At 43.9% G+C, this 15036-nt stretch overlaps 1 protein-coding gene across 6 annotated transcripts in view; it reads right to left on the bottom strand.

Moving 5' to 3' along the window:
• Positions 1-15036, bottom strand: part of DCLK1 (doublecortin like kinase 1) — a 560719-nt gene that overhangs the window by 101654 nt on the left and 444029 nt on the right. For all 6 annotated transcript variants that reach the window (XM_069758966.1, XM_069758968.1, XM_069758965.1 and 3 more), the window contains 2 exons: positions 8868-8952; positions 5480-5588 (listed from right to left, as the gene is read on the bottom strand). In XM_069758966.1, coding sequence (XP_069615067.1) covers positions 5480-5588; positions 8868-8952 — 194 coding nt within the window. The remainder of the gene's footprint in view (positions 1-5479; positions 5589-8867; positions 8953-15036) is intronic.

Raw genomic sequence — 15036 nt, 5'->3', positions numbered from 1 at the left:
AAGTCAACTATCACTGCAGCCCTCCACCAGTCGGGCCTTTATGGCAGAGTGGCCCGATGGAAGACTCTCCATGCAAGACATATGAAAGCCTGCATAGAGTTTGCTAAAAAGCATATGAAGGACTCCCAGAATATGAGAAATAAGATTCTCTGGTCTGATGAGACGAAGATAGACCTTTTTGGTAATAATTCTAAGCGGTGTGTGTGGAGAAAACCAGGCACTGCTCATCACCTGTCCAATACAATCCCAACCGTGAAACATGGTGGCGGCAGCATCATGCTATGGGGGTGTTTTTCAGCTGCAGGGACAGGACGACTGGTTGTCATTGAAGGAAACATGAAAGCAGCCACGAACAGCGATATCCTGGATGAAAACCTCTTCCAGAGTGCTCTGGAACTCAGACTTGGCCAAAGGTTCACCTTTCAACAAGTCAATGACCCTATGCACACAGCTAAAATAACAAAGGAGTGGCTTCAGAACAACTACAGTGGGGCAAAAAAGTATTTAGTCAGTCAGCAATAGTGCAAGTTCCAACACTTAAAAAGATGAGAGGCGTCTGTAATTTACATCATAGGTAGACCTCAACTATGGGAGACAAACTGAGAAAAAAAAATCCAGAAAATCACATTGTCTGTTTTTTTAACATTTTATTTGCATATTATGGTGGAAAATAAGTATTTGGTCAGAAACAAACAATCAAGATTTCTGGCTCTCACAGACCTGTAACTTCTTCTTTAAGAGTCTCCTCTTTCCTCCACTCATTACCTGTAGTAATGGCACCTGTTTAAACTTGTTATCAGTATAAAAAGACACCTGTGCACACCCTCAAACAGTCTGACTCCAAACTCCACTATGGTGAAGACCAAAGAGCTGTCAAAGGACACCAGAAACAAAATTGTAGCCCTGCACCAGGCTGGGAAGACTGAATCTGCAATAGCCAACCAGCTTGGAGTGAAGAAATCAACAGTGGGAGCAATAATTAGAAAATGGAAGACATACAAGACCACTGATAATCTCCCTCGATCTGGGGCTCCACGCAAAATCCCACCCCGTGGGGTCAGAATGATCACAAGAACGGTGAGCAAAAATCCCAGAAACAAGCGGGAGGACCTAGTGAATGAACTGCAGAGAGCTGGGACCAATGTAACAAGGCCTACCATAAGTAACACACTACGCCACCATGGACTCAGATCCTGCAGTTCCAGACGTGTCCCACTGCTTAAGCCAGTACATGTCCGGGCCCATCTGAAGTTTGCTAGAGAGCATTTGGATGATCCAGATGAGTTTTGGGAGAATGTCCTATGGTCTGATGAAACCAAACTGGAACTGTTTGGTAGAAACACAACTTGTCGTGTTTGGAGGAAAAAGAATACTGAGTTGCATCCATCAAACACCATACCTACTGTAAAGCATGGTGGTGGAAACATCATGCTTTGGGGCTGTTTCTCTGCAAAGGGGCCAGGACGACTGATCCGGGTACATGAAAGAATGAATGGGGCCATGTATCATGAGATTTTGAGTGCAAACCTCCTTCCATCAGCAAGGGCATTGAAGATGAAACGTGGCTGGGTCTTTCAACATGACAATGATCCAAAGCACACCGCCAGGGCAACGAAGGAGTGGCTTCGTAAGAAGCATTTCAAGGTCCTGGAGTGGCCTAGCCAGTCTCCAGATCTCAACCCTATAGAAAACTTTTGGAGGGAGTTGAAAGTCCGTGTTGCCAAGCGAAAAGCCAAAAACATCACTGCTCTAGAGGAGATCTGCATGGAGGAATGGGCCAACATACCAACAACAGTGTGTGGCAACCTTGTGAAGACTTACAGAAAACGTTTGACCTCTGTCATTGCCAACAAAGGATATATTACAAAGTATTGAGATGAAATTTTGTTTCTGACCAAATACTTATTTTCCACCATAATATGCAAATAAAATGTTAAAAAAACAGACAATGTGATTTTCTGGATTTTTTTTTCTCAGTTTGTCTCCCATAGTTGAGGTCTACCTATGATGTAAATTACAGACGCCTCTCATCTTTTTAAGTGTTGGAACTTGCACTATTGCTGACTGACTAAATACTTTTTTGCCCCACTGTATGTGACCATTCCTGACTGGCCCAACCAGAGCCCTGACCTATACCCAATTGAGCATCTCTGTAGAGACCTGAAAATAGCTGTCCACCAACGTTCAACATCCAACCTGACTGAACTGGAGAGGATCTGCAAGGAAGAATGGCAGAGGATCCCCAAATCCAGGTGTGAAAAACTTGTTGCATCATTCCCAAGAAGACTCATGGCTGTGCTAGCTCAAAAGATGCTTCTACTCAATACTGAGCAAAGTATCTGAATACTTATGACCATGTGATATTTCAGTTTTTCTTTTTTAATACATTTGCAAAAATTGCTACATTTCTGTTTTTTTCAGTCAAGATGGGGTACAGAGTGTGCATTAATGAGAAAAAAGTAAACATTTTTGAATTTACCAAATGGCTGCAATGAAACAAAGAGTGAAACATTTAAAGGGGTCTCAATACTTTCCGTACCCACTGTATCAAGGTGTCATTTCATTCTGCTTCATATGACCTACATGCCCATATAGATGGCTTAGGAGGGTTCATCCTACTGACAGATTCACTTTAAGAGTTTTTTCCATCTAATAAAGTGTTGGCATCTCACTAGGATATATCACCATTATGTAAACGGTGAGGGTGTGGGAACCTGGACCACCGCTGGTCCTGAGAATAGAGAGGCCCCAGTACAGATATAGTGTTGAGGCTCAGTAACAATTTTTCATAGTGTCTCTGCTACAATAAATTGTGCAACCAGCGCAGTGAGCCTTAGGGCCCCTTTCCACTTGTGAGAAAAACGGACGAGTGCAATCCGATTAAAAAAAAAAAAAAAAACGGATTGCACTCGGACCAATGTTATTTAATAGGTGACATTCCATCTGCGATTTTTTTCTCTGCCGAAATTGGACTGAGAAAAAAAAAAAATCGCAGCATGCTGCGAGTCTCAGACGAGACTCGCCAATGCAAGTCAATGGGTGCGAGAAAAAAAACGCATGGAATACGGACCATCCGTATTCCATCCGTATTTTATGGATACCTTACCATTCTGTGGCACAGAACACTGTAAATAGTCCTGTAAATGACTGTATAAAAATAGTAGCAGAGAAAAAAAAAACGGATTGCATACGGATGTCATACGGATGTCAAAACGGATGATGCGATTAAAAAATCTCATTACACTCGCATAACAATCGCACACGTTACATCCGTTTTTTCGGTCCGTAAATCGGACCGTTTTTTTCTCACACAAGTGGAAAGGGGCCCTTACTGTGCAGAATAAACTTTGAAGGAAATGCAGTGTTTAACCACCACTGTGGCCCCTTCATTCTCTTCATTGGTAGGTATCAGCAGTCGGATCTGTGACGCTAGTCACTTCTCACGGCCAAGCCATGAGTCAGAGTGGTCAAGGAGTCCAAGGTCAGAAGCCAGGAGGGTACGTCATAAACAGAAGGAAGAGACAAAAGCAGAGTCAGGTAAAAATCCGAGGTCAGAGTACCGGGAGGATAATGGATCAGAGCTTAAGGGGTTAGACAGGTGGATGGTCAGAACGAAGTCCAAGGTCAGGCAACAGATGAAGCATACAGAACTCAAGGCATAGGAAAGCACAAACCTCACCAGCTGAATGTACGTCTGGCAGAGTTCTGGGAAACTCAGCTCAGTTAAGAAGCATGGCAATTACCTGGAATAGTGAACACCTGGAGACAGCTGACGCCTCCCAGTCACAGATTGGATAGTCGAGCTGTCAATCAACACACTGACAGTTCAGCACGCCCTTGTTCCAGATTGGATGACCAAGGTGTCAATCAAAGTACTGACAGCTTAAGCACACCCCTATACCAGATTGGACAGTTGAGCTCTCAGTAACTGCATCCCAGACACCCTGAAGGGTGGAACCGAGACAAGATTCACACCGAGCTGAAAATGATGCCATTTCCTAACAACATACCATCATCTAATTGAAAAAAACTATGTACCATAAGTGTCTGCTACTGACAGCTGCAGGAAGCAGCATTTTTAATTGAACTCAAGAACCACAGTGCAGCACTCCATATCATCATGGACTTCTTACCTGTGGCTTGGTCTGCCCATATAAGTATGCCACAGTGAAAAAAGTAAATAAAAGTTAGATTAGATGGACATATAGGGGACTCTGGCCCCTAATATCATGCCTGTTGTTTAATTTTTTTCAGCTTTTATTATCCAGAAAATGTTCTTTACTCCATATGCAAATGTGGGTTCTTGCTGCATCCAGGCATGGCCAAAACTCTCAGTGCACCGTTCCACCCCTCCAGCCTTGGTTGATTGATAGAGTGGTCTGAACTTAAAGAGGTTGTCCACTACTTTTATCATTGATGACTTATTCTCAGGATAGGTCATCAATGTCTGCCTGGTCAGGGTCCGACACCCAGCACCCCAACCAATCAGCTGCTATCGGTGTCGCCGCAGCCAGCCGGAACTGCCCAATAGCGCAGCTGCTCCACCTTCTAGTAGTGGCCAGGGCAGGGTACTGCACATTCGCTCCTTATTCAAATCAACAGAAGGCGAATGTGTAGTTCCCTGCCGCAGCCACTATCAGAAGATGGAGCAGCACCGCAAGTGAGCATTTCTAGCAAGGAACCGCTGCCGCCAATACCAAGAACAACCGATCGGCAGCTGTGCCGGGTGTTGGACCCCGACCTTTCAGACCTAAGGCTAGGTCATCAGTGATAAAGTAGTGGACAACCTCTTGAAAACTCACACGCTGACCTTGCAGGAGCAGAGTGCACACAGTGTCAGTGCAGGAGCCACAACAGACAGGAGATATGGATGTGTGCGCACCTTCTTGGCTCCTGCACGGATAGAGCCGTGGCACTCCACTTCTACAGGGTCAGTGTGTGCGCATGGCTGTGTGCAGTTCAGACAGCACTGTCAATCAGTAAAGGGGCGGGGGTGTAACGGTGCACAGAGAGTTCTGGCCACACTAAGGGTGCATCGAGCACCCACATATGCATGCAGATTACAGATCATTTTCTGCATAATCAAAGCTATGAAAACTTCACATGCATGATTTTTATGAAACCTGTAAATGACCATTTGATTAGTTTAAATTGAGTTTGACAGACTTCCTTTAAAGGGGTGTTTACAATGATGTTATTAATGACATATTTAGCAATCTAGGTAACCAATATTTGATTGTGGGAGTCCAGTCAGCACTTCTGAGCTTTGGTGGTGACCACATCTGATCAGTTGCGGAGCTGAATGCCCTAGCTCTGAGCTCTGTCAATAGTTTAATAAATGTAGTCGGGAACTACAGATCAGCTCCCATTCAAATGATGGCAAGTGCCGGACTTCCTCCGAATCTGGCATTGATGACCCATCTATACCATAGCTCATCAATATATTTAGTGAGTTCTCCGGAGAAAAAATGTTACTTGCCTTTCTATACACTCTTTCACTATGGCAAAATTTCCATCTCCTATGGTTCTTCCAACTTTGTATCTCTCTGCTATAGACACCGGTACCTGGAATCCTTCATCCATGATATCTGTAACAGAAATGTGAATACTGACATACTGTATAATGCAGGCCACAAAACTAAATCATTGAAAATGTTGCACTTTTAGGCTTGGGTCGCACCAGTGTACATTCTCTCATCTGAGACAATCAGACCGACTATTCAGATTGTCAGCAGAGTGTGATCCAATTCTCTCGGGTGAGGAGAAGATGGAAAGAAAATTCTCCATCTTTTCTATTGTGTCAGTTTGTGACAATCGTACTGCACTCAGATGTCATCCAAGTGCAGTCCCATGTTTTCCACGGATGCAATGACTTGCATTGCAGAGTGTGATCTCGTAATTGGATCCAATTGGATGCCACAATTTTTTTTAGGACTGGCTCGGTCCAAGGAAAAAATCAGTCATGTACACGGCCCCACAGAATAATATTGGTCCGAGTGCGATGTGAGGGTTTGTTAGATTGCACTCAGATTGAAAATACAGTCGTCTGCACGAGCCCTTATACATATTTACCTGTCTATCTATCTATACATCTATCCATCCTAGCTAGCCTGCTTTAAAGAGTTTACTTGCACAGTGTGGCCACTAGGTGGCAAGAGAGCCTCATTTTGCTTTAGAGAAGCTTATAAGTAAGGGTTAACCATTGTATTCATAGCATAGCTTCCATTGGGGAGGATTGAGTGTGGACTTAGGCCCTTGACAACAATGGCATCCCAACAAACACACAAGTAGGTTTAACACAACATAATTAATTGAGCATTGTTTTTTTGTTGTTTTTTTTTATTTAGACTTTTTTTTTTAGATCTCCAACCCCCACTCTTGCGAGGAGATCACAGACATTACCTAAATGATCAGTCCATACAATATATCCTCACATTACAGTATATTAATGCATGTTAATTTAAAGGGAACCGATGAGATGATCCATGCAGGCAGTATGAAAGAGATCAGCTCTGTAATTACATCTGTGTATGTTTCAAAGGACTTTTCCCATAATTAATTCATCTTAGGGCTCATTTCCACTTGCGAGGAAAACGGACGAGTGCAATCCGATAAAAAATCGGATTGCACTCGGACCAATGTCATTCAATAGGTGTCTTTTCATTCGCGATTTTTTTTCTCAGCCGAAATCGGACTGAGAAAAAAATCGCAGCATGCTGCGATTTGCTGCGAGTCTTGGACGAGACTCGCCAATGTAAGTCAATGGGTGCGAGAAAAAAAACGCACGGAATACGGACCATCCGTATTCCATCCGTTTTTTACGGATACCTTACAATTCTGTGGCATAGAACACTGTAAATAGTCCTGTAAATGACTGTATAAAAATAGTTGCTGAGAAAAAAAACGGATTGCATACGGATGTCATACGGATGTAAAATGGATGGTGCGATTAAAAAAATCGCATTGAACTCGCATGACAATCGCATACTTTTCATCCCTTTTTTTCAGTCCAGATTACGGACCGTTTTTTTTCTCGCAAGTGGAAATGATCCCTTAAACTGAATACCTCCCCCAATAGCTGCTGCCCCACTGATGATGGAATAGTTTATACTTTTCTTCTGTGACTCTCCGTTCCAAAGATATGTCCCCCGGAAATAAAGATGCATGTGTTCCCTACAACCTGCAGAACTTAATATACCAACAAACGGGGCAAACAATACAAACGCTTGGCCACATATATATATATATATATATATATATATATATATATATATATATGCAAAACCAAAAAAGAACCACTGGGCCCAAGAGCACAAAAGCAGTATAAGTAGAAATACATTTTATTGTACACAAATTTAAAAAAAAAAGCATAAAAATATTATTTAATGTAACGACACAATTTTAGAAGAGATAAGACAACAAACTAGTACCGCAAAAAAGGAAACAGGATATTGCACAAAAATGATGACCACTGTAGGAATACACAGTAACCAAATAAATCATATAAAGCTCAATACAGGTCTATGGAAAATACAATATAGATTACTACCCAGTTGGTCAAGACTCAAATAATCCCATAAAAATATCTAAAGTGCATAGTGCCAAAGTGCAATCAATCCAAAATTAGCATGACCTATCAGTAACTGTGCAAACATATGTATTCCGAATCATACCCCAAGTGAAAAACTAAGAAGAGTGCCCAGTAGACAAATATATATATATATATATAGATGTAGTATAATAATGCACTCAAATCAGTTAAATTGGGGGCACAGTAAGGTTACCCAGCATAATAGGCACTGTATTCAAATAGTAATACAAAAAGTAAAACCTGCAGAACTTGTGGGCGTTTGTTTTTTGTCCTCTGACATTGGTCAATCAAAACATGGCCACGCCCACAGAAGGTGGAAGGCGGAAAATTTGCATCTCTGTTTCCAAGAGGAATAACTTTGGAACGGAGGGGAACAGAAGAAAAAGAAAAACTGTTTCAGTGTCAGTGGAGCAGCAGCAATTAGAGGAGGTATTGGTTTCAATAAAAAAAATACATTCGAAGATCCTCTTTAAAATGGAAGGAGGTGACTGAGATGACCAGTCACAGAGGTATGTCCCCACTGGCTTTTCCCTGCCTGACTTTGCATGATTGACAGGTCTCCTCCTATGTGTGTATAGGGAAGGAATTGCCAATGTGAATGGAAAGGGCAGCAGGGGCCAGTGGGGACATACACCTCTGGCTAGTTATTCTATTCACTTTGTCCCTGGCCGCTTTATTAAAGAATGTTTCTCTAACAATCCGCAGCTTTTCAGACTGAAGCATTCTGACTTCAATAACAGAGCTGATCTCTGATTCTTACCGTCCATGGTTCGAGCAGCATGAATCATCTGCCAGGTTCCCAGTAACAGCGCCTAGGAGCTATCCAAGGGAAAAGTACATACTGCATGAGAAGTCCGATGAGAGGAGCGTTAACATCATTGTTCTTCATACTGTTGGGGTCTTCCAGATGGGGTGCAGCCCACATACAGCATGGTGGCTCACTGATTAGCACCATGGTCCTGATGCACTTGGGGCTACATTTGTGCAGGTTTCCTCTGGGTGATCATGTTTCCTCCCACACTACAAAACTATACTGAAAGGTTCAGGTGTTGGGGGTGCGGTGCCCATATGGAAACCACTGACCACTCTTCGCGCCAGATTTCAATGTTAGCAATGGTTTCCAGGCTGCGTTTTGTGCCTCGAAAAGCGCATTATAAATATCTGTTGTTCTAGGGCAGCAAGCACAGATACACCTGCTTAGTGCTCCTAATCGCAGTAATATATATGTATATGTAGGTGGTGTAGTCTTTCTAGGTGACACTATTTCTCATCTTACCTTCCACGGAGACATCACCCTCGTCCATAGAGCTGCACACTTTGGTGGATGCTAATGAGGTAGAGGAGCCGCTGTGCTGAGAACCCTGAAAGAGCAAAGAGGCCGGTTATTATATTACTAGTTATTTCCAAACCAGAGGAATGTAGATAATGCATTATCCTTTTTTCTCCAGAAAAGCCATTTCTTGCATGATTCGGATTTTAGTTTCTGCAATGTTTTTTCTAAGGATTAAAATGTTCTCTTTCCAGGAGGATTGTCCATGTGCGGATCTTCATCAATGACTATTTCTGTGACAGATCAGTGTTGATGGAGCAGAGACAAGTGTTTCTTACCCGCAGTAACCATCGGGTATCAGTGACTGTTCTTGATTGACATATACTGAGTATATATGATCGGTTGTCATGGTTACGGGACATTACCGTGCTTTATATCATGTCATTAATGGAGATGTCTCGCTGAGTGAATAGGTTCCTGCTTCGAGGGACTTCCTTGATCAGATTCTATTGCAGAGGAACGTGCAATGAAATGACCTCACTGCCCTTTGAAATGAATGGATCTGGGACCGATGGCGATCTCTGTACAGCGCTGCAGGATATGTTGGCACTATTTAAAGCGGTGTTCTCATCTCACAGATTCACCGGCTAGGTCATAGTTTTGAGACCCAGAAAAAGATCCCACAATTTGTGCCACCAAGACTGGAGAGGAGGCCGCATGTGCCCAGATTTATCGATCAGCATTTATGGCAGTTCTAAGAACAGCTCTTGATCAGCCATTTTCTGCACCTCCATAGAGGAATGGAGAGAGCCACACATGTGCAGCCACTTCTCCAGTCACAGTAGCCACGACACATGACTACATGATCGCCTAATGGCACCCTGCAGGTGCCACTGGGACCCACTACCATACATCTGGGCATATCCTGACAGAAAAGTCTGAGGTGACTATATTCCAGATACATGAAGATAGAATCCAATCTTGGCCTAAAAATGTTCCGGTCAAAATGAAAAATAATTGTGTTTTCAGCCCCCCCAAAAATCCATACAGTGTGGTAAGTTATGCAGAGGTTTATAGAGTACAGCATATACCCGGGCAAAATCTGTATCCGATCTGAGGAGGTCATGGGGTTAGAGGAGTAAAGGCATGGATTCTCATACTAGGCCTCCTATGGGCATTTCCTCAAAGAATCAGCATTATTTGATCTTTTTACCTGCTGAAAATCTTAACAGTAAATAAAAAGTATATATATATATATATATATATATATATATATATATATATATATATATATATATATATATATATATATTACATCTAAAAGACTTCAATTATACAAATACTTGATTTTTCCTTATGAACTGGTGGTCACTATGAATAGCTGAGAAACATTTCCCTTATATCATTGAGAATACAGTTATTCTGTCCAGAAATAAACTTTTGCAGACCCAAGTTAGAGGGCTCGTCTACTTTGGAAAACTGATTTACAGGTTGTTGGTGCCCAGCACTAATGTTCTCCTGACATATAGGGAAAGTGCAATGTAAATGCCTGTATTCCTTGTAATGCCATTGTAGATAACTTGAAGAAATGTATGGCACCCTTTAGGCCGGGATCACACATGCGAGAAATACGTCCGAGTCTCGCATGGTAATACCCGGCATTGCCACCGTCTCTCTGGAGCGGAGCGTGAGGCTGCATGTATTGCTATGCGGCCGACGCTCCGCTCCTGAGTGACTGCGGCAATGCCGGGTATTACCATGCGAGACTCGGACGTATTTCTCGCATGTGTGATCCCGGCCTTATAGGGCTTTACTCTGTCTACTTTGCTGGCCTATCCATAGGGATCCACAGGTGCAGTCACCTAGGATTGTCTCATGGAGTATTACTACAATGGGGCATTTGCTTTACTACACTGGGGTCACTGGAGTGGAGTGACGTCCCAGGATTCGTACTCTACATTGATGGCTCCTTTAAAACAAATGTGGTGATAATTCATTAAAATCGTTGCAAACTCAGAGGTTTGTAATGACACTTTCCTAAATCACCAAATCTGTCTTTAAAACCCATAAAAAGTTTAACGAAAGTTAGACCCCTTTCACTATATATACGGTAGAAAAATATGATAAACTTACCTTATTGTATGAGGTTGGTCGGGTAAAAATGTGTGAAGGGTACTGTTAGTATTCCTTTCTTTAAAGTCTGCGTATTAATTTATTGTATGCCCATACTGTTATGATTAGGTAATTCAGAACCACAATGGACCTTGAAGTTCAGAGCACACAAAGTGACCTGACAATAGCCAAAAGACATAGGACGAGCTCTGAGACGTGGGAACTCTGCTGACCGCAATCCCTAATCCTATCCAACCACACTAGAGGCAGCCGTGGATTGCGCCTAACGCTCCCTATGCAACTCGGCACAGCCTGAGAAACTAGCTAGGCCTAAGATAGAAAAATAAGCCTACCTTGCCTCAGAGAAATACCCCAAAGGAAAAGGCAGCCCCCCACATATAATGACTGTGAGTAGAGATGAAAATACAAACGCAGAGATGAAATAGATTTAGCAAAGTGAGGCCCAACTTACTGAACAGACCGAAGATAGGAAAGATAACTTTGCGGTCAACACAAAACCCTACAAACAACCACGCAGAGGGGCAAAAAGACCCTCCGCACCGACTAACGGTACGGAGGTGCTCCCTCTGCGTCCCAGAGCTTCCAGCGAGCCAGAAAAACCAATTAAGCAAGCTGGACAGAAAAAATAGCAAACAAAAATAACACAAGCAAAACTTAGCTTATGCAGAGCAGACAGGCCACAGGAACGATCCAGGAGGAAGCAAGACCAATACTAGAACATTGACTGGAGGCCAGGAGCAAAGCACTAGGTGGAGTTAAATAGAGCAGCACCTAACGACTTCACCACTTTACCTGAGGAAGGAAACTCAGAAGCCGCAGTACCACTTGTGACCACAGGAGGGAGCTCTGCCACAGAATTCACAACAGTACCCCCCCCTTGAGGAGGGGTCACCGAACCCTCACCAGAGCCCCCAGGCCGACCAGGATGAGCCATATGAAAGGCACGAACAAGATCGGCAGCATGGACATCAGAGGCAAAGACCCAGGAATTATCTTCCTGACCATAACCCTTCCACTTAACCAGATACTGGAGTTTCCGTCTCGAAACACGAGAATCCAAAATCTTCTCCACAATATACTTCAACTCCCCCTCCACCAAAATCGGGGCAGGAGGATCAACAGATGGAAACATAGGTGCCACGTATCTCCGCAACAATGACCTATGGAATACGTTATGGATGGAAAAAGAATCTGGAAGGGTCAAACGAAAAGACACAGGATTAAGAACCTCAGAAATCCTATACGGACCAATGAAACGAGGCTTAAACTTAGGAGAGGAAACCTTCATAGGAATATAACGAGATGACAACCAAACCAAATCCCCAACACGAAGTCGGGGACCCACACAGCATCTGCGATTAGCGAAACGTTGAGCCTTCTCCTGGGACAAGGTCAAATTGTCCACTACATGAGTCCAAATCTGCTGTAACCTGTCCACCACCGTATCCACACCAGGACAGTCCGAAGACTCAACCTGCCCTGAAGAGAAACGAGGATGGAACCCAGAGAAAAACGGCGAAACCAAGGTAGCCGAGCTGGCCCGATTATTAAGGGCGAACTCAGCCAAAGGCAAGAAGGACACCCAATCATCCTGATCAGCAGAAACAAAGCATCTCAGATATGTTTCCAAGGTCTGATTGGTTCGTTCGGTCTGGCCATTAGTCTGAGGATGGAAAGCCGAGGAAAAAGACAAATCAATGCCCCTCCTAGCACAAAAAGCTCGCCAAAACCTCGAAACAAACTGGGAACCTCTGTCAGAAACGATGTTCTCTGGAATGCCATGTAAACGAACCACATGCTGGAAGAACAATGGCACCAAATCAGAGGAGGAAGGTAATTTAGACAAGGGTACCAAATGGATCATCTTAGAGAAGCGATCACAAACCACCCAAATGACTGACATTTTTTTCAGAGACGGGGAGATCCGAAATAAAATCCATAGAGATATGTGTCCAAGGCCTCTTCGGGACCGGCAAGGGCAAAAGCAACCCACTGGCACGAGAACAGCAGGGCTTAGCCCGAGCACAAATCCCACAGGACTGCACAAAAGAACGCACATCCCGCGACAGAGACGGCCACCAAAAGGATCTAGCCACTAAATCTCTGGTACCAAAGATTCCAGGATGACCAGCCAACACCGAACAATGAACCTCAGAGATAACTTTATTGGTCCACCTATCAGGGACAAACAGTTTCTCCGCTGGGCAACGATCAGGTTTATTAGCCTGAAATTTTTGCAGCACCCGCCGCAAATCAGGGGAGATGGCAGACAAAATTACTCCCTCTTTGAGAATACCCGCCGGCTCAGACAAACCCGGAGAGTCGGGCACAAAACTCCTAGACAGGGCATCCGCCTTCACATTTTTAGAGCCCGGAAGGTACGAAACCACAAAGTCAAAACGGGAGAAAAACAGCGACCAACGAGCCTGTCTAGGATTCAACCGTTCGGCAGACTCGAGATAAGTCAAGTTCTTGTGATCAGTCAAGACCACCACGCGATGCTTAGCTCCTTCAAGCCAATGACGCCACTCCTCGAATGCCCACTTCATGGCCAGCAACTCTCGATTGCCAACATCATAATTTCGCTCAGCAGGCGAAAACTTCCTGGAAAAGAAGGCGCATGGTTTCATCACCGAGCAATCAGAACTTCTCTGCGACAAAACAGCCCCCGCTCCAATTTCAGAAGCATCAACCTCGACCTGGAACGGAAGCGAAACATCTGGTTGACACAACACAGGGGCAGAAGAAAAACGACGCTTTAACTCTTGAAAAGCTTCCACAGCAGCAGAAGACCAATTGACCACATCAGCACCCTTCTTGGTCAAATCGGTCAATGGTTTAGCAATACTAGAAAAATTACAGATGAAGCGACGATAAAAATTAGCAAAGCCCAGGAACTTTTGCAGACTCTTCAGAGATGTCGGCTGAGTCCAATCATAGATGGCCTGGACCTTAACAGGGTCCATCTCGATAGTAGAAGGGGAAAAAATGAACCCCAAAAATGAAACCTTCTGAACACCAAAGAGACACTTTGATCCCTTCACAAACAAAGAATTAGCACGCAGGACCTGGAACACCATTCTGACCTGCTTCACATGAGACTCCCAATCATCCGAAAAGACCAAAATATCATCCAAGTATACAATCAGGAATTTCTCCAGGTACTCTCGGAAGATGTCATGCATAAAGGACTGAAACACCGATGGAGCATTGGCAAGTCCGAAAGGCATAACTAGGTACTCAAAATGGCCCTCGGGCGTATTAAATGCAGTTTTCCCTTCATCGTCCCGCTTAATACGCACAAGATTATACGCACCACGAAGATCTATCTTGGTGAACCAACTAGCCCCATTGATCCGAGCAAATAAATCAGATAGCAGCGGCAAGGGGTACTGAAATTTGACCGTGATTTTATTTAGAAGGCGGTAATCTATACAAGGTCTCAGCGAACCATCCTTCTTGGCCACAAAAAAGAACCCCGCTCCCAATGGCGACGATGACGGGCGAATATGGCCTTTCTCCAAGGACTCCTTCACGTAACTCCGCATAGCGGCGTGCTCAGGTACAGATAAATTAAACAGTCGACCTTTAGGAAACTTACTACCAGGAATCAAATCGATAGCACAATCACAATCCCTATGCAGAGGTAGGGCATTGGACCTGGGCTCATCAAATACATCCCGGCAATCAGACAAGAACCCTGGGACCTCAGAAGGGGTGGATGACGAAATAGACAGAAAAGGAACATCACCATGTACCCCCTGACAACCCCAGCTGGACACAGACATCGATTTCCAATCTAATACTGGGTTATGGACTTGTAGCCATGGCAACCCCAACACGACCACATCATGCAGATTATGCAACACCAGAAAGCGAATATCCTCCTGATGTGCAGGAGCCATGCACATGGTCAGCTGGGTCCAGTACTGAGGCTTATTCTTGGCCAAAGGCGTAGCATCAATTCCTCTCAATGGAATAGGACACTGCAAGGGCTCCAAGAAAAACCCACAACACCTAGCATACTCCAAGTCCATAAAAT

The sequence above is a fragment of the Ranitomeya imitator genome, chromosome 3 (genome assembly GCF_032444005.1).
Source record: "Ranitomeya imitator isolate aRanImi1 chromosome 3, aRanImi1.pri, whole genome shotgun sequence".
Classification (NCBI taxonomy): Eukaryota; Metazoa; Chordata; class Amphibia; order Anura; family Dendrobatidae; genus Ranitomeya; species Ranitomeya imitator.
This window is presented reverse-complemented; position numbering and strand designations above follow the sequence as displayed.